At 46.3% G+C, this 24566-nt stretch overlaps 1 protein-coding gene across 1 annotated transcript; it reads right to left on the bottom strand.

The window, feature by feature from the left end:
- Positions 1-737: 737 nt before the first annotated feature.
- NIM1K (NIM1 serine/threonine protein kinase) lies at positions 738-16936 on the bottom strand (the record flags this gene model as incomplete). Its single annotated transcript, XM_084233955.1, has 3 exons — positions 738-1487; positions 3541-3809; positions 16645-16936. 3 exons carry the CDS (start codon positions 16934-16936, stop codon positions 738-740), a joined length of 1311 nt encoding a protein of 436 aa, XP_084090081.1.
- Between the last annotated feature and the right edge of the window lie 7630 nt (positions 16937-24566).

Below are 24566 nucleotides of genomic sequence, written 5' to 3'. Positions count from 1 at the left end.
CCCAGAGGACCCTGCAGGACTGAGCGCTGGTCTATTGCGCAGGCTGACTGCTCTCAGCTCTCCCTGCGCCGCACTGCTGCTCTGCAGGATCACGTTCCCAGTAAGTTACTCTGCATGGAAACGTTTGTCCTGTTTGGGAGGGACCCAGTCTAAAACCCTCGCTGTCTGGACTGCTCTCAACCTGCTCCTCCAGAGTCACTCCTGTTGCTCACCCAGACGTCAGCTCATCATCTCAAAGTGGCCTTCCTTGATGAGCTGATCCAAAGTTGCAAGCTTCTAACATCAGCATTCCCACTTGACTTCTCTGCACAGTAGCTCTCACTAGCTGATACTATACTTTGAGGGGAAAAAAAAAAAAGATTTTGTTATTGCCTGCTTTGAAAGAAAATTTCAAAAAAAAATTGTGTTCCTTGTCTAGCACTAGAATATCTGACATGGGACAGGAAGGACCTGGGCTATTTTCAGCACCTTAAAATAGGTACCTGCCACATAGCAGGCACTGGCGAAATACTTGATGAAATGAGTGAATACTAGAGTTCGCAAGCAACACAAGATCCCAAATTGAGCCAGAACCTAAGAGGATGGAATTGGGGGGAGGGGGTGGGGGACAACAAAATGGCATATCTTAAATTTAAATTTATTTAAAAATTACAAAAATGTCTTCACCCAAGTTGTCCAAGAAAAAAACCAAAAGCAGCAAGAGTGATCCTGGTGAGTCACCAGTAGCCTAGCGCCGTTTATAAAATTGAGCAGAACTTCGATGTGTGCCTTATGCCTCTGTAGACGCGGGGCCCCTTCTTTAGGTCCCTTTCTTTCGGCTCTGGCAGTACCATTATCGGGCCGCTTTCCGAAGCCTTTTTCCTTTGGACTCTGTGCAAGATGATTCGGTAGACTCCGGTGATGGAGCTCCGGGCATCTCTCCCTTGGTTATTTCGAATATGCTCTTCTGTGATACCCAGATGCTGTAAAGTGCTCTTGACCTCATTTTCTTCTTCTTTGAGGATGCTGGTTTCTGACAAATGTTTGGGATCCAGCTGGAAAGGCTCCAGAGGGGTCGGGTAGGGCACCCCCTGCATCCACTCGTTGTTCATGATGGAGTCGATGCCCAGCCTGTCGGTGGGGGTGGGCTGCAGGATGCCCCGAATGAGGCGCAGGCAGGGCCCGGACACGTGCGGGGGCACGCTGTAGGCGCCCTCCAGGATGCTCTTCTTGAGCTTGGCCACGGTCTCTGCCCGAAATGGCATGGTGCCGGTGACCACGAAGTACAGGAGCACTCCCAGGGCCCAGATGTCCACGTGCACGCCCACGTAGTGCTCGTCTCGGAAAAGCTCGGGCGCCGCGTATGGGGGAGACCCGCAGAAAGTGTTCAGCATCTCGCCCTTTCTACTTACTGTGCTGAATCCAAAGTCGCCCACCTTCACGCAGGTGTTACTGGTATAGAACACATTTTCTGCCTTCAGATCTCTGTGAATAATTTGGTTTTCGTGCTGTGGAAGAAGACACGGGGAAACAATCATTTTTAAAATGAATTACACAAATAAAAAAATGTTTTATCAGTTGCTCTGAGACAGTGAGCAACTGTGTGTTAACAGGAATTCAGTGGCGATCACTTAAATCCTATCAGAACAGTGAGGCTGCCTACATAACCTTCAGCCTCATGCAATACTCCTCCCACCCCCAAGGAGACCCAAGGTTCTAATCCCCTGTGGGGTGAGGACTGGAGTCTACCCAACACACGTGGACTGAGGAATGAGGGCCAGAAGCAAGACCCAAAGCTTATGAAATTACAAGCTCTGGAACAAGGAAATAGTAATCCTTTGTTTTTGAGGCCCTGTGTCAGTTTTTCTGGCCGAATGATCTCTTGAATAGGGCCAAGACCAAGCAGGCCTGGAGGCCTCCTCTGACTGTCTAACCATTCCTCTGGGTGGGCCCCTTTATCTTTCTGGAACTCAGTAGAAGGGAGGAGGGCCTTAGTGGCTGGTCCCACAGTGGGTTGTGCGCGTGCACATGACCCCCTGCCCTTGCATTCTGGATCCAGACAAATGAGCTTGGAGACCCTTGACCTATTCAATCCCAAGGGCTCTTGGGAAATAGTTTAACATGACTTTTCCCAGTGGACCTCCTGGGGTAAGAATCCAGGCTTTGGAGACTGACAGCTTCGGTCCATTCTGGGTTGAACACACCACATAGGTAATGCGAGGGACAGTTTTCCTTTGTCGAATGGAACATGGATAACTGCTGCAGCGGCTGTGGTGAGGGCTATATGGGGTTCTGTCTTTGCTCTGTTTACTCACAGAGTAAACAAATTCGATAAAATGCAGGTCTGTCTACGACTCCCCCTTCTTTCTGGAGACCACAGAACTGGGAGAAATGCCAGGGCGCTGAGCTTCAAGAACTCCGGCTGTAAAAATGGCTTCTCAGAGGAGCCTCCTGTGGGATCCTCTACTACTGGATTTTTTGTTCTCCCACCTGATTTTTTGTTCCAAAGAGAACGTAGAAGACTCTCTGCCTGTGTGTTCTACTGCTTGCTGTGGGCCTGGCTGATTCCCTGATCACCCCGGCACAGAGGCCCTTAAATGACAACTGGGAGAACCAGGCCTGAAACGCATTCCGCCAACTCTACACTCAGCGTCTCTCTTGCTCACTCTCTGCCCTCCCTGTCTCCCTCCCCACGGCTCTCTTGGGCCCACTAGGTCACTAATTCCCCTCGCTAATAATCTGGCCAAGAGTCACTAATCTCAGTTCTTGCCTCACAACACCAGGCAGAAGAGAACTAGAGGCAGCCTCTCAACTAATACAGACTCCAGACAAGCGGTTCGCCTGACAACCAGACCGAGATGTGGGTGAAGGGGGTGGGCCGGATGTTGCACTACCGAGAGGAATAAAAGCGGTTCTCTGGGCTGCAAGTCTAGACCCTCCCGTGGCCCAGCAATGCGGCAACAGTGGATGGACGGAAATGCAGTCCTTGGAGGAGCCAGGGAACGTGGTGTGGGAGTCAAGATTTAGCTAAAGAAATAATCAGAGAATGAAAATACAAATGACACGATCAAGTATGATTGTGAGGCAGCCGGAGTGAGATGTTCGCCGAGGGCAGGGAAGATCCGTGTGAGCTGACGTGAGTGAAGAAAGTTTCACTGAGAGGCAGACCCGAGCTGGGTCATGACGTGCGGGATTTGGAATGAGGCACAGGAGGAGGCATCTGAGACACAGAATAAAGGAGGCAGCGAGAAGCCAACTCTCTGGGGAGTGGAAGATGCGGTTGGAGACATGGCTGACACCATGGAGATGATGTTTGTCTGCCAACTTCTGTAGGAAGCAGGAGGCTGCCCATCTCCAGAGACCCCTCAGCATTCCTTCTGAGGCATGGAGCAGGGTCCCAGCCAGACTCCTGACTCTCACCGAGGGGACTGTTTCTGCCCCATGGGACTTAAGCCCTCTGGGAAGGTGAGGTGGCAGCAGACTAAAGCCCTGCCCGCCCTCCACCCCCCTGCCAATGTAGGTAGAGTGGGAGCAAGACTCTCCCTCCTCACCCCTGCTCACCATGTGCTTCACGGCGGACACAATCTGAGAGAAGATGAGCTTGCTTTCTGGTTCTGAGAGCTTCCCTTCCGTGCTGATTTTCCCGAAGAGCTCCCCACCCCCTGCATACTCCATTACCAGGTGGAGCTTGGATAGGGTCTCCACGACTTCGTAAAGGCGGATGATGTTGGGGTGGTGCAACTTTTCCATGCTGGAGATCTCCCGGGAGAGCAGCCTTTGGGTTTTCTGGTCTAATTTGGTCTTGTCCAGGATCTTAATGGCCACCTTTTCTGGAAAAAGAAAAGTCAAAGTCAGATTTGCAAGAGCATAGATATTTAGAAGTGACCTAGAGCGGTCCCTTGCTTTACCTAGACACAGAGGTTAAGTGCCTGTCCCAGGCTTGCAGGTCAGTGGTTGTGACAGGTGGTAGTCCCGGTGTCCCCATCTGTGTAGTCCTGGATCAGTGTGAGGCTTTGATGCCAACCCCTCTTTGATACCAACCCCTTTGAAGCCTCTCAAGGAGGTTTCAGTTTTCTAAATAAAGTTAAAGTTTCTTTGCTCAGCCAAGAGAATCCTTCTTGATCAGATGCAAGTGCCACCTTTGCCTCATCATCTACCACTTCTGTCCACCATCCTCACCTCCACATGCACCTGTCCTACCAATGCAGTACCTTTTGTTGTTTCTTGAAAAGATACTCAGTATTGATGCTTAGGGCCATTCCTCTCCCTGGATCTGCCTGAATCTTCCTGGGTCATCTTCGCTATCGCTCATCACTGCTTCCCTGTTCTTTACTGAGCTAATTACTGATGATCCTTTGGCACTAGCTTTAGAACCAGTCTCTTCCAGGAAGTCTTCCATAAACCCTGTCCTAGGAGGGTCATTATGTCCACATTCTATCATTATCTGTCCTATAATCTCAGCACACTTGGCCTATAAATGTCATCTGTTTCCACCTCCTTCCCTGTAGAGACATGTTCTATCCAACTCTGCCTGAGACATGAGGTAGCAGGACTTGCCACACTGGTACTCGTGTTTTGTGGGTGATGTTGAGGCTACACCGAGACTGGAACTGCATTGTGCTGCTGGTGGGAGGGTTATGTATTCTAGACTGTAGTGCAGATTTATGTGTCAAGCACCTTCTAAATGGTCATGCCCTATGACCCAGCTATTTCACTGCTGGCAATTAATCTTAAAGAAATAATCTGACATATGTATAAGAGTATGTGTGTGAGAAGATGCCTGTGCTACTGGAATAGCTTCATTATCCATCTATATCTATAATGTAACTATCAAAATAATGAGGTTGATCTTTATTTTTTTTAAAGATTTATTTATTTATTTATACAAGCACTAGGTACAGTCAGAAGCACAGGAGGGTGAGAGGATTCACCAGAGCCAGAGTGGGGAACAGAACAGGCAGACCGATGAAATACACTGCTGAGGGGAGCAGTGGGTGGCAGGAGAGGTCTGCGCGCCATGTGGGACCCTCGCCGGTGGCTGGGGATCAAACGGTGCTGCAGAGGCTGCGGGCAGCTTCGCAGCCCAGCGCTCAACCACTGCGCCACCAGGGGAGGCCCTGATCTTTATTTTTGATGTGAAAAGATATTCGATGTAGAATGGTAAGGAAAAGATACAAATATACATTTGCAAGAAAAAATCAGGCATGGTAATCACCAAAATGTTTAGAAAAGTCATGTTATTATAGACAGTCATGAGTGATTTTCCTTTCTTTTTTTTTTTTTTGCCTATCTGTATTTTCTAATTTTTCTATAATCATACAATTGAAATCTATAATTAACATAGATTCATTGGCAATGAAAGCAGCTAGTGCTACTTTGAAAATGAATGAAACTCCAATCCAAAGCAAACTTCATTTTTCGGTCAAACCAGACCAAACTTTCTAGTAACTAAGGAAGAATTTACCAGGAATTTCTGGGAAAAACAGAATTGCGAAGTGTTTGCTTGACCTACTTGCAAAATAGCTGTTTTGAAGAATTTTGTTGTGGTGGTTATCAGCATGGGAATGGATGTAACCCGTTTAAAATAGGAATTATCAGTGTATTAAAACCGGTCCACTGGGGCTTCTGGCATGGAAGGGGATATGGTGCTCTGGGCTTGCTCCTTTCACTCCCTCCACTTCCTTCTGCTCCTTTTGTGCTTCCTCTGCTTCCTCTGGTAGAGGCAAGTTGGGAAGGGAGGAAGGCCATGAGGGGGCAGATCCCTGTGTAACACCCGTGGCACCTGGCCCCAGAAGAGCGCCCTTTCCTGAAAATCCCTCCTGGTTGCATCTTTCTTCCTGCATCTTAGAGGAATCAAGATTCCTTTCAGGTATTTACCTGAAGAAGAAACTTCTGGGGCCTCCCTGGTGGCACAAGGGGTTAAGCACAGTACTATGAAGCTATCCACAGCCTCTGCAGCACGAGTTTGATCCCTGGCCAGGGAGCTACCCACACAGTGCAGCAGACCTCTCCTGTCTCGCCCGCTGCTCCAGCGTATTTCAGTCAGTCTGCCTGTTCTGTTCCCCAGTCTGTCTATGGTGAATCCTCTCACCCCTTGCACCGCTGGCCTGCACCCCAGTTCTTGTATGCATAAATAAATCTAAAAAAAGAAGAAGAAGAAGAAACTTCTGGTTGTGTGTAACCTGGCGGGTAAGCTGTTACTTTAAGGGCCAGAATGGTAAATTCCACCGTGAATCTGGCTCATTGCCTGGAGCGGACACCTTGCTCCTCAGGGCAAGTGTTCAACCCTCTGGGCTACCCCTCTCTTACCTGGAGGCAGCTGCACTCACAGCCCCCACACTGTGAGAACCTAAGAATTAAGAATTGGTTCATCAGATGGGTGTGTATGTGTGTAGGGGGGTATCCAGCTGCTGTTACAACCTCCCTTTCGCACACTGCTAGCTTTGCTTTTTTAAATTTTATATGAGTGGTTCTTAGCAAAGGTTGTCCACCCAGGGTCAGGATCAGAGTGAATGAGGAAGGCAGCCATATGAGAGGAAGCACATCATTAAATTCTGTGCTCCAGTACCCCCATGGCCTCACTCTGGTCCCCACCTGTTTCCTTTATGTTGGGTTAAGTCAGCTTGTAGCCAAGCCTCATAACAGAAGCGCATCATCATATAACCCATTTTAAAAGTTTTGTACAATGAATCACCACTAATTGATAGAAGCTGCTGTTCTATAAGAATGAGGTCTCTGGAGCCTCCCATGTGGCCTAGGGGTTAAGTCTCAGGGCTATCACTCTGGCCTGATTTCGATCCCTGGCCAGTGAGGTGACCCACATGGCACAGCAGACCTTTCCTGACTCCCCTCAGCGGTGTATTTCAGTCAGTCTGCCTGTTCTGCTCCCCACTCTGGTGAATCCTCTCACTTCCCCACACCTCCCCCTGGCTTCCACCCCAGCTCTTCCACACAGGAGAAAAAGAATTACGTTTCTGAACCCACTCTTTCAGCACAGGCTCAGTGAGTGCCGACTGCGCATCAGGCAGTGAAAAAGATCAACACTGTCGCTCTAGTCCGGGGAGAGAGAAGGACAGTAAAAAACCATATTCCTTAAAAAGTTGGCTTTTCTTCACTGTCTCCAATTCTCCCTTTATTAGGTTTTGAACCTGAGAGAGAACGCTACTGAAAATGCTCTCCCGGGGGCCTCAGTGGTTCCCAGATGCTGAAAACGCTGGTCAGTTCTTAGGCTTCACCCCCTCTCCTTGGCGCCCTGCCTCTCCTGGTTTCCAGGCTGGTGCCAGCTGCGGCATTTCCTCTAACCTCGCCCCCTCTGCTCAGGCTCCCCGCGGTGCGCTCTGCCTCCTCGCCAGCTCTCCCTGGGGGATGCCTTAAGGCTTAGTCCTTCCAGCTCTTCTCCACAGTCACTTCCTTGGCGCATGAATAAACCCGCCAGCAGAAGCTCTCCTCTTAGTTTTCTTCCTTTGGGTCTTGCCAGAAGCAGCCCCTGAGTCAGGGATTCGCGTGCAAGTGCACGCTGAGAGCGTGGCCACAGGAAAAGCTGGCAGAAAACTGCAGTGAGATCGGGCAGGAGAGGTGGCCAGAGTGTACAGGCAGCACGTGGCCTGTTCCTCCTGCTGCCTTCTGCCTCCGCTGCAGCATGAGGAGAGCGAGAGCCGCGGGGTTCTGGCTCCATTGCTGGTGGTTGCTCCCTCCTGGGGGACGTTTCCTCCGGCCTTTCTGGCCTCCTGCCGCAGGAGGGGCGGCTACAGCAGCTAGAGAAAGCCCGGAGGCAACGGGATGGAGAGACTGGCCGTGAAGGTCAGGCCCGCTGCACTGAAATGGCAAGACCCAAAGAGATATGGGGGAGCCCTGCAGTGGGGCAACTAGGTCTGTGACGAGCAGGGGGGCCCGGCAGCTGGCAAACCCCCAGCCCCCAGCGAATCTCGAAGCTAGCTGTCTCTCGCTGGAGTGTCTCCCACGGTCTCGCCTCTTCTGCAGCCCTACCGCTTGTCCGTCCCTAGGCGTCCTCCGTCTGGATGACGCCGCCCTTATATTCCCTCCTCTGAGTTTACATGTGCACCCTCACGCGTGCCCACGCCATACTCCCGGTGTCCACAATCAGGCCGCGTGCCCCACGCCTGCACTCCTAAGCACCTGCCGCATTAGCACAACCAAGGCCACGGGTGACAGCCACAGAGGCAAGTGGTGTAAAAAGCCTGATTAAAGCGCTTACCTTGCAGGGGCCAACAGCATCTGCATGTGTGTGTGAGAGGCACGGCCAGTCCAGTTCAACACTGGACTCTTGATCTCCCCTACCCCAAACCTGCTCCTCCTACAGTTTCCCCAATTTCAGCAAATGGAAACTATTCTCGCAGTTGTCTAGACCCAAAACCTTGAGTATATGACTCATCTCTTTCCCACTATACTTTGAATTTGTTGGCAAATCCTGTTATCTCTTCTAAATATAGCCAAGCCGAGCTACCTCTCAGCATTTCACTGCATCCCAGCCCAAGCCCCCATTCTCTCTTGCCTAGATTATTACAACAGGCTCCTAACTGATCTCCCATTTTCTGCCTTTGACCCCTGCAGTCTATTTTCAACAGAGCAGCCTGCGTGATCCTATTAAAGCATCAGCCAGGTCATGTCACTTCTCTGCTCCCGCCATGCACAGGAAAAGCTGAAGGCCTTACTGTAACCCATTGACCCATCAGGATCTGGTCCTTGCTACTGTCTGTCCTCCTGCCTCTCCATTTCCAGAGGTAGTGCAGACACATGCTCCTACCTTGACACTCTTGTACGCCCCATTCCCACTGCCTGATCCCTTTCCTCGTGTACACACAGCCAGCTCTTATTTCTCTCAGTTTTCTCTCTTTCACTTCCTCAGCCCCCAGCCAACTTATCTAAAAACTTATCTAGACATAGCTGCTCCCTCTCCCTTCCTGCTGTTTTCCTTATCACTTATCCATACACAACATGATGAATAGTTTATTGACTTATTTTTTCGTCTGTGTCTCCCCAGCAGAATTCGGGTCAGTGCCAATCACCAGGCTCTGGAAGAACGCCTGTTACCCAGCAGGTGTTAAAGAAATATTTGTTGAATGAATGATCACATTTAATCTTCACAAGAACCCAGGAGAAGTGTTAAAAATCACCACACTGGACACTCAGTTTTGCCCTGTTCATTTACTATCACATCCTGCACATCTCCCATGTTGCCAGACTTTTCATCATTATGATTTTTAAGGGCTGTGTCATCTTTCAGCTGGTTTATTGGCTTTATTTGACCATTCCTATATTGTCAGGTCACAAAAGTTATTTCTAGTTCTTTGCACCAAAAATAATACCACAATGAATTTCTTTTTGTTACAGTAGTTCTAATGTTGGGCTTATTTTTAGGATGGACTCGCCAAAGCCACTTACTAACCATTTTTAAAATAAGAATACAGTTTTAAATTGCTGTTTAAATGATTCTGTTCAAGGGAGAGGGATTGGAGGGAGGGAAGGAGGAGCAAAGAGGACTGTGGTGATGGTGCACAGGTGAATTGGGAGAAGAAATTCTATGGGGACTACACCTGAGGGGATAGAAAGCAAACATTGTTTAAAAATGAACAATGAGGGGGGCCTCCCCGGTGGCGCAGCGGTTGAGCGCTGGGTTGCGAAGCTTCCCGCAGCCTCTGCAGCGCCGGTTCAATCCCCGGCTGCTCCCTGGGGCCACCGGAGGAGGGTCCCACATGGCGCGCAGACCTCTCCTGCCGCCCGCCGCTCCCCTCAGCAGTGTACTTCGGTCCTTCTGCCTGCTCTGCTCCCCGCTCTGGCTCTGGTGAATTCTCTCACCCTCCCACGCTTCTGACTGTACCCAGTGCATTATAAACAAAACAAACAAACAAACAAACAAATAAATAAATAAAACATGCCTCTATTTAAAAAAAAAAAAAATGAACAATGAGGGGCCTCCCTGATCAGGCAAGGGGTTAAGACACAACCTATGAAACTGTCTGCAGCCACTGCAGCACGAGTTAGATCCCCGGCCAGGGTGCAACCCACATGGCGCCCAGACCTCTCCTGATTTGCTCGCTGCTCCCCTCAGCAGTGTATTTCAGTCCGTCTGCCTGTTCTGTTCCCCACTCTGGCTCTGGTGGGTCCTCTCACCCCCCACACCTCTGGCCTTTACCCCAGCTCTTGTATGCATAAATAAATATTTAAAAAAAATGAAAGTACAGATGGAAAGCTCAAGGAAAAACTGAATGAGCAAGTTGAAGAAATTTTCAAAAAAAATGGACAATGATGTAAATAAAAAATTTTAATAGTATAAAAAATGATTGTGTTCAAGAGGAGGGATCACTTAAAATCAGTGGACCTTCTCTTTCTGAGAGACTGAATTAGCTGCCTAGCCCTGTCCTCCTAGGAGACCTCCACAAAGAACCTGCCAGAGTTGGTCCTCTCATCTGCCTCACCGCTGGATTTTGACGAGAGAGGACACTGACCAACTCACCAGCGCTTGCTGAATGTCTCTCGTAATGTATCTATATGATACAGTGTTCGGCACCAAGGACCTGGTAACCAGGACACCCAAGACTTTCCCCCTACCCTGGATTTGTTAACTGCCCCCCCCATCTTTGTGTCTCATTCATGCGTTCCCTTGGGCTCCCAGAGAAATGGCTGTCTGGCTCCTTCACATCACAGACGCCACATCAGTGCCTTCAAGTCTTCACTCTCAAATGCATTTCTTCTATATTCACTATTCATGGATGTGCCATTTAAGCTAGAAACCTGGGACTCATCCTCAGGTCTTCAGGGGTGCCCTCCCCACCATCCTGAGGACCTCAAGGCTTTCCAATGTTCTAAAATATTGGCCAAGCACAGCTCCTCCTGTCCTACTGCCGTTGCTGCCTTGGTGGAGGTGGACACCATCAGTCTTCTGGACTTTTCTTTCTTTCTGACTCCCTGACTCTTGCCGCACCCCAACTTCAATTCACCTTCCTTACAGAAATCAAATCATATCAATCACTTGTATTAATTGCTGGCTTAAAGCTCTTCCATGGTTCCCGATACCCAAATGACAAAATTCAAATAGGCAAGAAGGTTCTGTGGTCCAGCCCCTGCCTGCATCCCCCCGCCCTGCCCCCCAGTGCTCTGTGGGTATCACCCAGGCTCCAGCCTTGCTGAAGTACTTTTGAATCTCCAAATATTCCCCACACAGCTCATACCTCCACACACCTTCCCTCCCCACCCTGCCTGGAATTTTCCCCCCATGTCCTGCATAATTTCTCTTTAAACCTCAAAACCTTATCCAAACCCTTCGTGGTCAATTGAGCCTTTCCTGATGCTCAGGCGTAGTGAGGACATTTCCTGCCCTGCTCTGTGACATACTTATCAATTATTTCCTGCCTGTCTCCATGATATACTGTGAGCCCACATCAGGCAAGAACTGGTATCTTATTTGCCTCTTTCAGACCCAGAACAGCGTCTGGGCACAGGAGAGTTATTAGCTTTTTAAATCGAGAAATGAATGAACAGGTGAATAAATAAAGTGTGAACTGAGAGTGTACAAGGAGACAGGGAAGGAGAGATCAAGAAGGAAACAACAGAGAGAGGGACCAGCATCCACTGCTGCTTCTTTCACTTTTGTTGGTGACAACAGATGGGACATAAAATATTCAGAAGCCCAGAGCATCATCTCTCTTGAGAAATTTCTAATCAGCCTAAAAGGGGACTCCAACGGCTGTAGCTGCCCTATCAACTTGCAAGGCGCAGGGACTCTGAGCTGTTAGCTATAAAAATAAACTCCAGTCACCAGGGGCCTGGAGCTTCTTCCTAGAGATCCAGAGCAGCTGGTGCCTTTTTTTAAACTACTGTTCTGGGAGCCGCCCTGGCAGGCACTGCAGCCCTCCGCTTCCCTGGGAGTCTCCTGAATTATCTTATCCAGACTGTCCATACTTCCTAGTAAACCTGATGACAATTTTGGGCAATTTGGCTTTGTATGGGGACCATATGGGTGGGAATTGCTATCCACACTCCAGAATCTGACACGGCCTGGCAATGAGACAGGGTACTGAAGTTCCCAGCTAGCCTTTCTAAACCACTCACTCAGAAACCCCCTTCCCCTTTCAAAGGTAAAGATTTTAGGGGCCTCCCAGGGGGCGCATAGACAAAACCTATGAAGCTATTTGCAGCTATTGCAGCATGAGTTTAATCCCTGACCCAGTGAGCTACCCACATGGTGCAGCAGACCTCTCCTCACTCACCCACTGCTCCCCTCAGCGGTGTATTTCAGTCAATCTGCTTGTTCTGTTCCCCACTCTGTCTCTGGTGAATCCTCTCACCCTCCTGCCCCCGCATCTCTGGCCTATGCCCCAGTTCTTGCATGCATAAATAAATAAATCTTTAAAAAAAAAAAAAAGCAGGGCCTCGGTTGAGCCGCTGGGTTGCGAAGCTGCCCGCAGCCTCTGATGCGCCCACTCTATCCCTGGCTGCTCCCCGGCCACTGGAGGAGGGTCCCACATGGCGCGCAGACCTCTCCTGCCGCCTGCTGCTCCCCTCAGCAGTGTACTTCGGTCCTTCTGCCTGCTCTGCTCCCCGCTCTGGCTCTGGTGAATTCTCTCACCCTCCCGCGCTTCTGACTGTACCCAGTGCTTGTATAAATAAATAAATCTTTTTTTAAAAAAAAGCACAAATCACTGCATAAAGACAGTGTTCCCATTTCAGTTCACCTTTAATCCAATTAAGGCAAAAAGAAAGCCTCAGATTGGTTGTTGGTGCGTTTCAAGTCACTTTCTATTGTTACTACTACTACATATTTATTAATATTTCTTTAAAATGGTTTGGAAGTTTCTACAAGAGATGTTTAAAGTTCTCACAATACACAATTATAACTATGTGAGGTATCGTATTGCTACAATCACTTTGCAATATATACATATATAAAATCACTACATTGTATACCTTAAACTTACACAATATGATATATCAACTGTATCTCAATAATGTTGTAAAATAAATAACTTTTAAATTTGTTAGTATTGTATTTATTTTTACCATTACCTTTTGCTCACAGCCTGTGGTACTGGTTTCTTGTTTGAATAATATTACATTTCCTTTTGAGATAAGCTTAAGTTAAAAAAAATAGAGCGGGGTCAATGAAAGCGACCATTTATGACCCTATATCAAGTGGCTACTCTCTGCTTTTGTACCTCATGTATGTTATTGGTAATTTTCCCAACAATTCTAAGAATTATTATCTATTTTACAGCCGAGGTGACTGAGACCCCAAAATGCTAAGTAACGTGCATAAAGTCAGATGCCTACTAAGTGACTGAACAAGGCTTTGAAACAAACGTTGTTGGATTCTGAAGTTCATCTTCTTCCATTGTCCCACCTGCTTCCTCACCACCGGAATCTAACCTCTGAACCCACTCAGGAAACAGTTCAAAGTTTGGCCACAGCCAGTAGCCTTTGCGCAGACTTCCCTGTGACCTCTCTGCCCCACGGGCCACTTTGTCCTTTCTGCGTTCCTCTCCTGGCTGCCTTTATTCAACTTCTGTCCCCTTCCTGCCCTTGTCTTCTGTGTTAGCTTCTGCCCCCCATCCTCCCAGGCGTTTGCTCCTTTGTTTCTCATTCAGCTCTACATTGTTTGAAGCAGCACACTTGGTACCTCGCTCCCTGATGTGTGTGGCTAGCTCTCCCCAATGGTCAGCTGAAGCTCTAGATAGAAGAAAACGCTGAGAGCGACGTTCTGCCTAACTGTACTGAGTTCAAACATTGATCTTCAGACTCCAGCTAAAATGTTGCCTCTTCCTGGCTCTTGAGTCTGCTCTCCTGGTTCTCAGGCCTTTAGATTCTGACCAGAATTACGCCATCAGCCTTCCTGGGTATCTAGTTTGCCAACTGTAAATGTAGTCTCCCTAATCACATGAGTCATTTCCTTAGAGTAACTCAATATCTCTCTCTCTCACACACACACACACACACTCACACACACGCACTCACACACACACACTCACACACACACACACACACTCTGCTGCTCCTGACCAATACACTAACCCTAGCAATTCCTCTCTTCCTATCCTCAGCTCCTTCCCCTTCCCACCGCTGCCACCCTGGCTCAGAATCTCTCCTGCCTGGCTGGATTATCACTGGAGATTCCTGCATCACCTCCTGCATCTCTCTTCCCAACCTCCATTCTCACTATGTTAGAGTTACTCTTCCAAAACCCTTTTCTAATGGCAAATTTCTTGCTGAGCCTTCATAGCTGAGAAAACCAAGCCAAGCTTCTTAGGACAATGCTCAAAGCTTATCATGACTCAGCTCACCTGAGTCTTCACCCCTTTCACCAGCCACCTCCCAGGGTTTGGAGAAACTACTATGTATCATTTCCCCATCCTTGTGCTTTTGATCACTTTTTTCTTCTAGCTAACCACCCAGAATCACTGCCTATCCAAAATTCCTTTTCCCCTTGAGGTACAGCTACAATTATATCTCTACTTAAAGCCCTCCTTAATATTCTTTTTTTTTTTTAAAGATTTATTTATTTATTTATACAAGCACTGGGTACAGTCAGAAGCGCGGGAGGGTGAGAGAATTCACCAGAGCCAGAGCAGGGAGCAGAGCAGGCAGAAGGACCGAAGAAGTACACTGCTGAGGGGAGCAGCGGGCGGTGGGACCCTCCCCACCCCCCCAGCAGCTGGATCGAACCAGCTTCGCAACCCAGCACTTAACCAACGGGCCAGGGGGAGGCCCCCTCTTTAATATTCTTAAAGTAAAAGAGCTTCTTTTTCCTTTAAACCCATGACTTCCCTCCTTTAAGTTTTTCAAAATCTGAATTGTATATTCTTATTTGTATATATTCTGTCCTCTCTTATTCTTGAGAGTGGAGGTTGTATCTAATTCATCTTCATCTCCCACACAGCCTAATATAATGTATTGTTGGACAAATGAATATCATCCCAAGTGGAATAAAATTTGAAAGTTACATATAGTATGAAAGCCAGACACAATATTTCACAGATGATTTAAGAATATAACTGATATCTAGATTATAAATTGGTAGCAAATGCCAAAAAGTCACTTTTTAAAAAGATGTCTGCAGTATCTGCAAGTTGCTATAATCAGTGATTCTTAAACTCTATGTCCATTAGAATCACCTAGAGAACTTAAAAATATTATCATACCTAGTCCCACTCCTGACGAATTAAATGCTGGGTACTAGTTATTTTTTAAGCCTTTCCAAGTAATTCTAACATGTCATCAAAGTTGACAATCATAGGCTGTAGGGGATGGCAGCTGGATTTATTTCAGTTTGGGTTTGAAGATGACCAGGAGAATACTTTTCTATTGATAAGGACACTTTATTTGATCTTTGGTTATACAAAGGCAAGGCAAACCCTAGTCTGAAATGGAGAAGATGGGGCTAAGAGGGGCTAAACAAATCTCCAAAATAACGTGACCAATAACTTTTGTCAAGCACTCATTCACTTACTCATTAATCCTTATGATACCCTCTGAAGCAAGAACTATGACAGACTGAAGTTTGTAACTGAGGAATCGGAGGCTTACAGATATACTACAGTTTATCCAAGTAAGTAAGGTGAGTAGCTGATATGTGAAGACAAAAAGAGACTCAGGCTCAGAGCAAAATGGAAGAAATCACGGCACTCCAGTCTGCTGGGAACTTGTGTGCACAGACATATGTGTAAAAGTATGTGGGAGGGGTGTGGGTGTGCAGACACATGCTAGTGTGTGGCTTCTACAGATACTGAATACAGGAACAGGAGGGCAGGGGATCAGACAGAGAAAAAGAAAAGAAAAAAAAAACTCTAAATAAGAAAAAGCAGCCTCGGAGACAAGCTGGCGGGTTGGGTCCAAGGACAGAAAATGTCAGTCTGAGACTCTCAGGGAGGAGCAGAGCCCTGGTGCTTTAGGAAGCCAGTAAATTATACCATTTGCAAGCATTCTTTTTGGCTTTTTAACTCCCTTACACTCGTCTTTAGTCTTCGGCTAAGTTAGTGGTCACTCCCTGAGGCCAGAGTGACGGACATTGACTGGTCTAGAATCCAGAGCGACCCGCAGCCCAGGCAAGTGTGGATTTTGGTAGAGAGAGAGGAACCAAGTCACAGGGAGAATTCATACAGTGTACACTGAGGCAGAGAAGGTCCTTTCCCCCAAATATAACAGAAGCAGCAGCCTGAGTTGAGGGGCGCCTGAACACGGCTATGGCTGACCATGATTACCCGGGAGGTGTCTGGCGCATTCTGTGCACTGGAGCCGACACACAAAGATCAACAGAAGTTATAAATAAGGACTTGGAATGTGAATTACCTTGGAAGCAAGCCACACTCTACTTCTCCAAGGTCTAAGGGGAGAGGCCAGAGTCCCCTCCAAGTTTGAGTCAGTTCCTCCATGTGATATAGTGGGAGAGGTAGAAGTCAGTATCCTCTGAGATCGAACTACTGAAGCTACGCTGAACTTCTTTGGATCTTAATTTCCCTATCTGTAAAACGGAAATAAAAATATTGACCTCATGCCATTGCTGTGAGAATTAATAATGCACGCTGTCAGCCACAGGGCTGGAATTAGAGAGGCCCCGTGATGCTGCCTCACTTACCTCCTCGCCCCAGGCTTCCTAACCCTGCTCCCCAAGCAGTGGATACCCAAGGGAGTGGTCCTCGGGAGGCCAGAGCTTACCTTTGGTGAGGGAGTGAATTCCCAGCTTGACTTGGGAAAAGTTCCCACTTCCGATTTCCCCGCGGATTCGGTAGAAGCCGATCCGTTTGCCCAGCGTGATCTCTCTCACCACCTTCTCATCTTGGGACATGTCCTGGGTCAGCTTCTCAAAGGGTGTCAGCTGGCGCGGCTGCCCCTCCTCATCCTCCTTGCCGCACTCTGTCTGACAGGCACTTTCCACACTGTCCCGCCGGTCCCACCTGGCATAGTGGGTGTTCACCAGGCCCCCTCCATTCATACACACGGCTGTCATCGTGCCCCGCAGACTCACGTCTCCATGTCAGTAAAGAGGCACCAATCAAAGGCAGGACTGCTGGAGTGGAAGAGGCCCAGGCGGGGAGAGAGGAGGTAAGCCTGCCAAAGACCCGTGTCTGGGAGAGCTGGCCCGCGGAGCCGGGCAGAGGGAGCCCCCTTCTCAGTTTCAGCCAGAAGAGGGCAGAGTCAAATGCATCAGCTGAGTCCACCCAGCCACGTCAAAAGCTGCCCGCCTCATTTGGGACATTTCACACCTGCCGTCAAGTTGAACTCCCCAACGCTGACCGGACCATCAGGCACACATCCAGTTGCCATGGCCACTTTCCGGAACGGGCTCCAGAAACTTTCCAGCTGGCCCTGCAGGCTGTAGCTCCGTGGGGGGTGGCTGTGTCCCAGGACAAACTTTCCAGCGTGCTATTTCCTTGGATGGCTGGAGACTGCTTCACTCTGATTCATGAAAGCCCCTCGGAGGCCGCCAGGTCCCTGTTGCTGGTGCTTATCTTGCACTATCTTCATTTTGTGCTTCTCTTGCTGACAAGAGACCTAATAATCTGGACTCCAGGAAAGAAGAAGCTTGCAAATCAGCCTTGGGGTCACACAGGCAGCCAGAGAAGGATTAAATCTCTGCAATGTCACTTTAGCTGGCCTTTATTTAGATGAGCCTTCCCCTAAGCTGTGAGCTGTCTCAAAAATTTGGCAGGTATTGGTTCATCCTAAGAACAAAGCATAGGAAAATTTATTAGCCCATCTTAATGTACTGTACAGGACTTATAATGAATGTGAAACTTTTGTAAGCAATGATTTAAAAACACTATAAATTTATGACTCATATTAATAAGCAGACACTTGATTATATATGACTTAGTGAGAAAAGAAATGTACATATATACACTCCTCAACCTACATTTTAGAAAAGCCCCTCACAGCCTGTAAATATTTCTAGCAAAACAACTGTTTTTTAAAATTTTTTTGTTGCTTAGGAATAGATATATGTTGCCTTGGTTTGCTTTAAAGTCAGACTTTAGAATAATAATATGAGAGTAATGATGATAAAGATTTCCTATGAATATCAGTTTTCAAAAGTTCTTACATTTATTCAAATAATAAGGTGTTTTTCCTTTACACTTAATGTTCTTGTACAATTTTTCGTGTTCGAGTCACTTCCACTCTGTCAATCCCTGTCATTCTATGACAAAGGCTCATTTTTCTCCTAGGCTTATGCTCTGGGTATTTCTGATCAAGTGTCAACTGCTAAGGCTGGAAGCTTACTTGAAGGTACAGAAACAGGTAAAGTAAATGGAGGGTAAAAGCCTAGGGCATCCTCAGTGATCACTAATATATCTTCATGACTTTCCCCCCCACACACCCTCCAGTAGGAAATAATCTATGTGAACCGCACAGCTTTTTCCAAAATGTGTTATTTCCAGGAAGGTGGGAACTGATTTTAACTCATCGTTATGTTCTGTTTCCTGTCCCCCAGACATGGAGCATGATGTCCTACATAGAGAAAGTGTTTGGGTGGATAAAGGTGAACTTGATTTTGGGATTTGAGCATTCTGAACCAAAACCTTAAGTGAAAACATGAGAGGTTGCTTTGGAAATGTGAATTTCCAATTCCGCTTGATGGTATCACATTATTATAATTAAGTGCAGAACTGCTTATATTGTCAACATGGTTACCTATGTGGTTGCCAAATAAAGATAAATAAGGACAAGAAAGAGGAGACCATTGCCCAGCACTGCTCTTATTTCTGCACTGGGGGAGGGGAAGCTAGAAGAAAGATAAAGGCTAGAAGTTAAGCACAACTCTAGGGCTAGAAGTTAAGCACAACTTTAGGCTAGAGTCTGATAAGGACGTTTTGAAAGATATTCTGAAGATGAAAGATCCTTAATTAGGTTGAGGAAAATCTAAATCATTGCTTTTTTTTTAATTAATTAATTAATTTATACAAGAGCCAGGGTACAGGTCAGATTTGCGGAGGGTGAGAGGATTCTCCAGAGACAGAGTGGGGAACAGAACAGGCAGACTGACGAAATACACTGCTGAGGAGAGCAGCAGGTGCGAAGGGAGAGGTCTGCCGTGCCATGTGGGACCCTAGCCGGCTGGCCAGGATAGAACTGCAGACAGCTTCACAGCGCTGTGCTCAATTGCCTGCGCCACCAGGGGAGGCCCTAAATCATTGGTTCTTAAGCTTCCTGGGATTACAGAATTTCCTTTGCGATTTTAATGAAAATCTATGACTTTATCCCCTGGAATAAAAGCACACATGCATAATTTGTTTCCAATTTTAAGGGGCTCATGGATCCTCTGAAACCCATCCTTTTGCCTAAGATTAAGAATCTCTATAAAGGGGCCTTCCTGGTGATGCAAGGAGTTGAGATGCAACCTATGAAGCTAGCCACAGCCACTGTAGCATGAGTTCGATTCCCAGGCAGGGAGCTACCCACATGGCGTAGCAGACCTCTCCTGACTCACCCGCTGCTCCCCTCAGCAGTGTGTTTCACTCAGTCAGTTCTGCTCCCCGCTCTGTCTCTGGTGAATCCTCTCACACACACCCCCACACCTCTGTCCTGTACCCCAGTTCTTTTATGCATAATAAATCTTTAAAAAAAAAAGAATCTCTACAGAGGTGGTGGGATCTGGAGGAAGGGTTGCAAAGGTGGCAAGAAGCCCTGAAAACAGCGCAAGGAGCAGGGCCAGAAGATGAAAGAGGAAGATGAGCCCTTCAAACAGAAATAGAAATAGGAGCAGAAGGAACTCAGGGAGTTAAAAGTGAAGGTTGCAGAATCTCTGGTGAATCCTCTCGTCCCCTGCACTTCTGGCCTACACCCAGTTCTTCTACGCATAAAATAAATAAATAAATAAATCTTAAAAAAATAAAAGCAAAGGTTGCAGGAAGAGGCCGTCTGGCCCTGGGTGGAATTAAGAAAATCTGGCAAAGAGTAAACTGTTCCTTGTGCTGAGGCCACAGTGATCATTAATGTTTTTCCTGTTTAAACACTGGATTCCCTGCCATAACATCTGTTGCAGCCAATAGCTAGAATGAAGTGTCTTGGAGCCTGGTGTGCATTTAAGAATAAATTCAAATGTCCATTGATAGATGACAAATAAAAAAAAAAACAAACCCTTTACAAAGATAAATCGTAGTGTCAGATCCCCGGCAGAAAGAGACCTACAGATAAGAAGTGGGTGACTTAATTGTAATTGCGAAAGAAACATTCATTAGCTTAACCTATGCAGAGAAGTGAGGGTTTTAGGCAGGATGTGGTACTTGATCACCTCGTGTCTCTGCAGAGCCCAGTTGGCCGAGGAAGGCTGTTTCCTTCCTTCCTTCCTCGGCCCTTCACAGACAGTCTGGCATGCCTTTCTCAGCACCTCACCAGGGTGCTGTCACTGTCCTGACCTGCTTGTATCCCAACCACATAAGTCCCTGGAGGGCAGAAGCCTGGCTTTTGTTCTGTCTCCCAGAGCTCAGCGCAGTGCCTGGCATGGATTCCACAAACATTTGTTGAAGAAGGAATTAACTTACCAACTTATTGATCATTATATTTGGGTATGATTTAAATAAATATTTAAAGTAGAAATACTAAATAAATATTTAGTAGAAATAAATATTATTACTTACAGATTAATGACTATTATTTAAAGTAGAAATACTAAATATTTAGTAGAAATAAATATTATTACTTACGGATTAATGACTATCCCAACAATGATCTCTGAAATCATTTCAGTGCACACTTCCCAGCTCTCTTCACTGGCTACTCTCCACTGGCTACTAGGATTCCTGGTCCATCCCCTTGTGTAGGGGAATGTTCAGTCTTAATTCCAACACCCCATGGAGAACTGTGAACTGGAACTTCCAGGACACTTCTTAGAAAAGCGAAATCTACCCCATTTTTGTCTCTTCCAAAAGATGCAGCTCTCTCCAAACACCCAGGTGTCAGCCCCGCCCCCTCCTGGCAGCCCTGACGCCTAGTTCACTGCTGGGCTAGGACTTCTCTGCTTTCCCCCCCCCCCCCACTCTAACCACGTGTGCTCTGGGTCTTGGACTCTATCCAGGCCTGGGCTTTGCAATTGGGTTTGTTGTTGTTTTTTAAAGATTTATTTTATTTATTTTTGTGTACAAGAGCTGCAATTGGGTTAAACTCTCTACTCTGGTTCACTTCAGGAGCCCCCAGGAATGTGTCTCCTGGCCCCTCCCAACTAGACATGGAGGGAGGGATAAGACTCCATTGCCAAGTGCAGTCAGACTCTATCTTGGTACAGAGAGGCCATACCCTGTGCCCACAACTTAAATTCTGGCACAATAAACTTGAACCAATTAATTATTTTGCCTTAATGGCCAGGCAGAGTTAATCTTCTATTTAGATTAGATAAAGCAGTTTTTACAATTTTGCAAAGGTTGTTATGTGCTTGTGCTGATGATGAATGCAACTAGTTGGGACAGCCAGCCAGCCGCTTCTGGGCAAAATTTATCCAAAGAAAACAAAAACACCTAACTCAAAAAGGTAGCTGCACCCCATGTTCACTGCAGCATTATTTGTAATAATCGAGGTAAGGAAGCAAATGTCCATTGCTAGATGAAAGAAAATGTTATTTAGTATACAATACATGACATGTTATATATGTGTGTTGCATATATGATATATAATGGAATATTATTCAGCCCTTTTTGATTTTGACCAATTTTTATGGACACTAATGAGAGCTTTGAAACTCAACCCGTCAAAAATAGTCACATCACAGCAGATCAAAGCTTCTGGAGGAGGTGGTTGGTCCGTAATTACTAGTTTATTGTTGTTACATAGCAATGTATTAAATAAGATTAAAGAAAACAGAGTTCACTTGATAATTTATTTTCTTGACTTGCAACACTTTGTGAAGATAATACCCAAGTATCTTTGTTCTCTTTGAGTTTAAATTAGAAAACTTCTGGGCAGGGCTCTCAGACAATCTTTTCCTGGCTGTGCAAGACGAGACACTGGTCTACCTTGGAGGAAAAGCTGCCTTTTCTCTAAGTGGCAACATGTGCAAAGTAAACCAAATCCCATCGCAACCCTTCCAGGCAGGTGCACCCTCAGGGAGGCTTGTTATCAAACACGCTGGATTTGAAAATCTAGTTTAACATTTGAAAATCACTTGCACCATCCTAACCTTTGGTCTTAGCTCTTTTTTCTTCAGCACATACCAAGATCTCCATGGCGGGGTGGGGTGGGCAATTTTTTTTAAGATTTATTTATTTATGCATCAAAGAACTGGGGTACAGGCCAGAGGTGCAGGGGGTGAGAGGATTCACCAGAGACAGAGTGGGGAACAGAACAGGCAGACTGACTGAAATACACTGCTGAGGGGAGCAAGGGGCAAGACAGGAGAGGTCTGCTGCGCCATGTGGGTTACGTCCCTGGCCAGTGATCAAATTCGTGCTGAGTGGCTGTGGATAGCATCATAGTGCTGCGACTTAACCCCTTGTGCCCAGGGAGGCCCTGGGTGGGAAATTTTAAAGCAAATAGAAAATAGTGTGAACTGGTTGTGCCCCAGCAATGAAGAGTAGCTCCCTGATCCCACCTCTCACCCTGGGCCTCCACCAGCTACTTCCTGGCCTCTCAGTCCACATCTCTCCACTTACACTCACCCCCACTGCCTGTCCCCCCAGTCTGATGGGCTAACATCAGCTCATCCCACACTGGGCTCTGCCACTCTTGAAGTTCCCTTGGCCATAAGGTCACGGACTCAGTCACCTGGGAAGGTTGTGCACAGGTGTCTGCGGGGTGTTGGGCCTCCCAGGCCTAGCAGGTCAGGGCAGGTCAAAGCAGCCCCTCAAAGCAGCCGACGCCAGGTAGCCAGGCAGCCACGCTACAGGGCAGGCTTACTTTTGCCAGGCCTTTGAATTCTTTAAAAGCAACTGGAAACCAAGAAATTTGTGTTGAACTCTCAATTTTAAAATAGTAGATTAGATTTTTTTTTTTAAAACACTGTATGACCAGTGAAACTGAACCATCAGTCCACTGTTGGCCTTCTGGTTACCAACTTGCTGGCTCTGTTCCAGGTTTTATAGGCCTGTCACCAGAAAAAAAAGGGGAGGGACCTCTACTGGGGTCAAAGTCAAATACGTCTGGGAAAGGTGTATTTTATGCCCTTCTTAGATATTGGTACTGTATAGTCCTGTGGTATTTAAAACACATCAACATAATGACACAAACAAAGTCTTATTTTTGTTTGCTTAATTCACTGTTGCCCAAGTTCATCTAACTAGGTAATTCTCACGGACTATCTTTTTGTCATTGACATTTTTCTTACAACTCTGACTCAAGGTTACAAAATTCTCATTAACTGTCAAATATCTGTAAGAAGTTAAAAAAATCATGGAGTGCCTCCCTGGTGGATCATGTGTTAAAGTCTCAGTACTATCAAGCTATCACCAGCCACTGAGGCCTGAGTTCAATCCCAGGCCAGGGAGATAACCCACATGGCACAGCAGACCTCTCCTGTCTCGCCCGCTGCTCCCCTCAGCAGTGTATTTCAGTAGATCTTCCTGTTCTGTTCCCCACTCTGTCTCTGGTGAATCCTCTCACCCCCAAATCCCATAGCTCTGGCCTATACCCTAGTTCTTGTATACATAAATAAATAGAAAATAAATCTTTTTTTAAAATTATGGAAACAATGCAGTATAGAATAAGAGAAAACAGATTGACTTTAATCCACAAATGTAGGACACTGGGTAGGGTCTAGGACTACATAGCCATTATTTAGTAATTAATTATCTTTTAACCTTGGGAAAAGGTAATGTTGAAAAGAGGAAATGTTTAAGAGACACAAATTCCATAGTATTAACAATTTTGTTTTGATAAACCTATATGAAATTGGTATTTTATGTACTCGAACATGAAAAAATTTTTGGCACAATAAAGTAACAAATTAGTTTTGTGATTCCAATTTAAAATGAAGAATTATGAAGAATTAAATACTCAATTTAGAGTTGTGTTTTTAAATTGAAACTGAACTTTATAAACAGCCTTGGAATACATTTAAGAGAACTTTAGTTTTATCCTGTTTATATGTTTAAATCATTATATAATTGCTGGTATTTGGGATTTTTTTGCTAATCAAATAAAAACTTTAAAAGAAAAATAAAGTAAATTAGATGATAACTATAGCTGAAAATGACAAAAGATTTAATTTTTAAACGGGATCAAACATAGACAGGATATTTCTGGAAATTGCTTCAGAATTACCATGAGTGGAGGAAATGACAGGAATTTAAATGAAACAATATTGGCCATAAATAGATCATTTTTGAAGCTGGGTGATGAGCATGTGGAGATTTGTAATGTTTTTGTACCATTTGTACCTTTATAACTGTTAACTGTTAAAGATTTTTCTACGAGGTGCCTGAGATGACTGTTAACATTTGCTAGATCAAACAAGGGGCCACATTGCGGATGAATCCTGGAAGAATAAATGACAGCCCGGTGAGGCGAGGTACTGTTACTCCCTTTTATAGATTAAAACAAACAGAACATAAAACTTAAGTCAGTCAAGAAAGTTGCCCTGAGTGTCTCCACCATGAGGGCGGGGATTGATGAGTAAACCTTATAATCTGTTTGAGGGCGAGAATGGAGTCACA

The sequence above is a fragment of the Talpa europaea genome (genome assembly GCF_964194135.1).
Source record: "Talpa europaea genome assembly, chromosome: 5".
NCBI lineage: Eukaryota > Metazoa > Chordata > Mammalia > Eulipotyphla > Talpidae > Talpa > Talpa europaea.
This window is presented reverse-complemented; position numbering and strand designations above follow the sequence as displayed.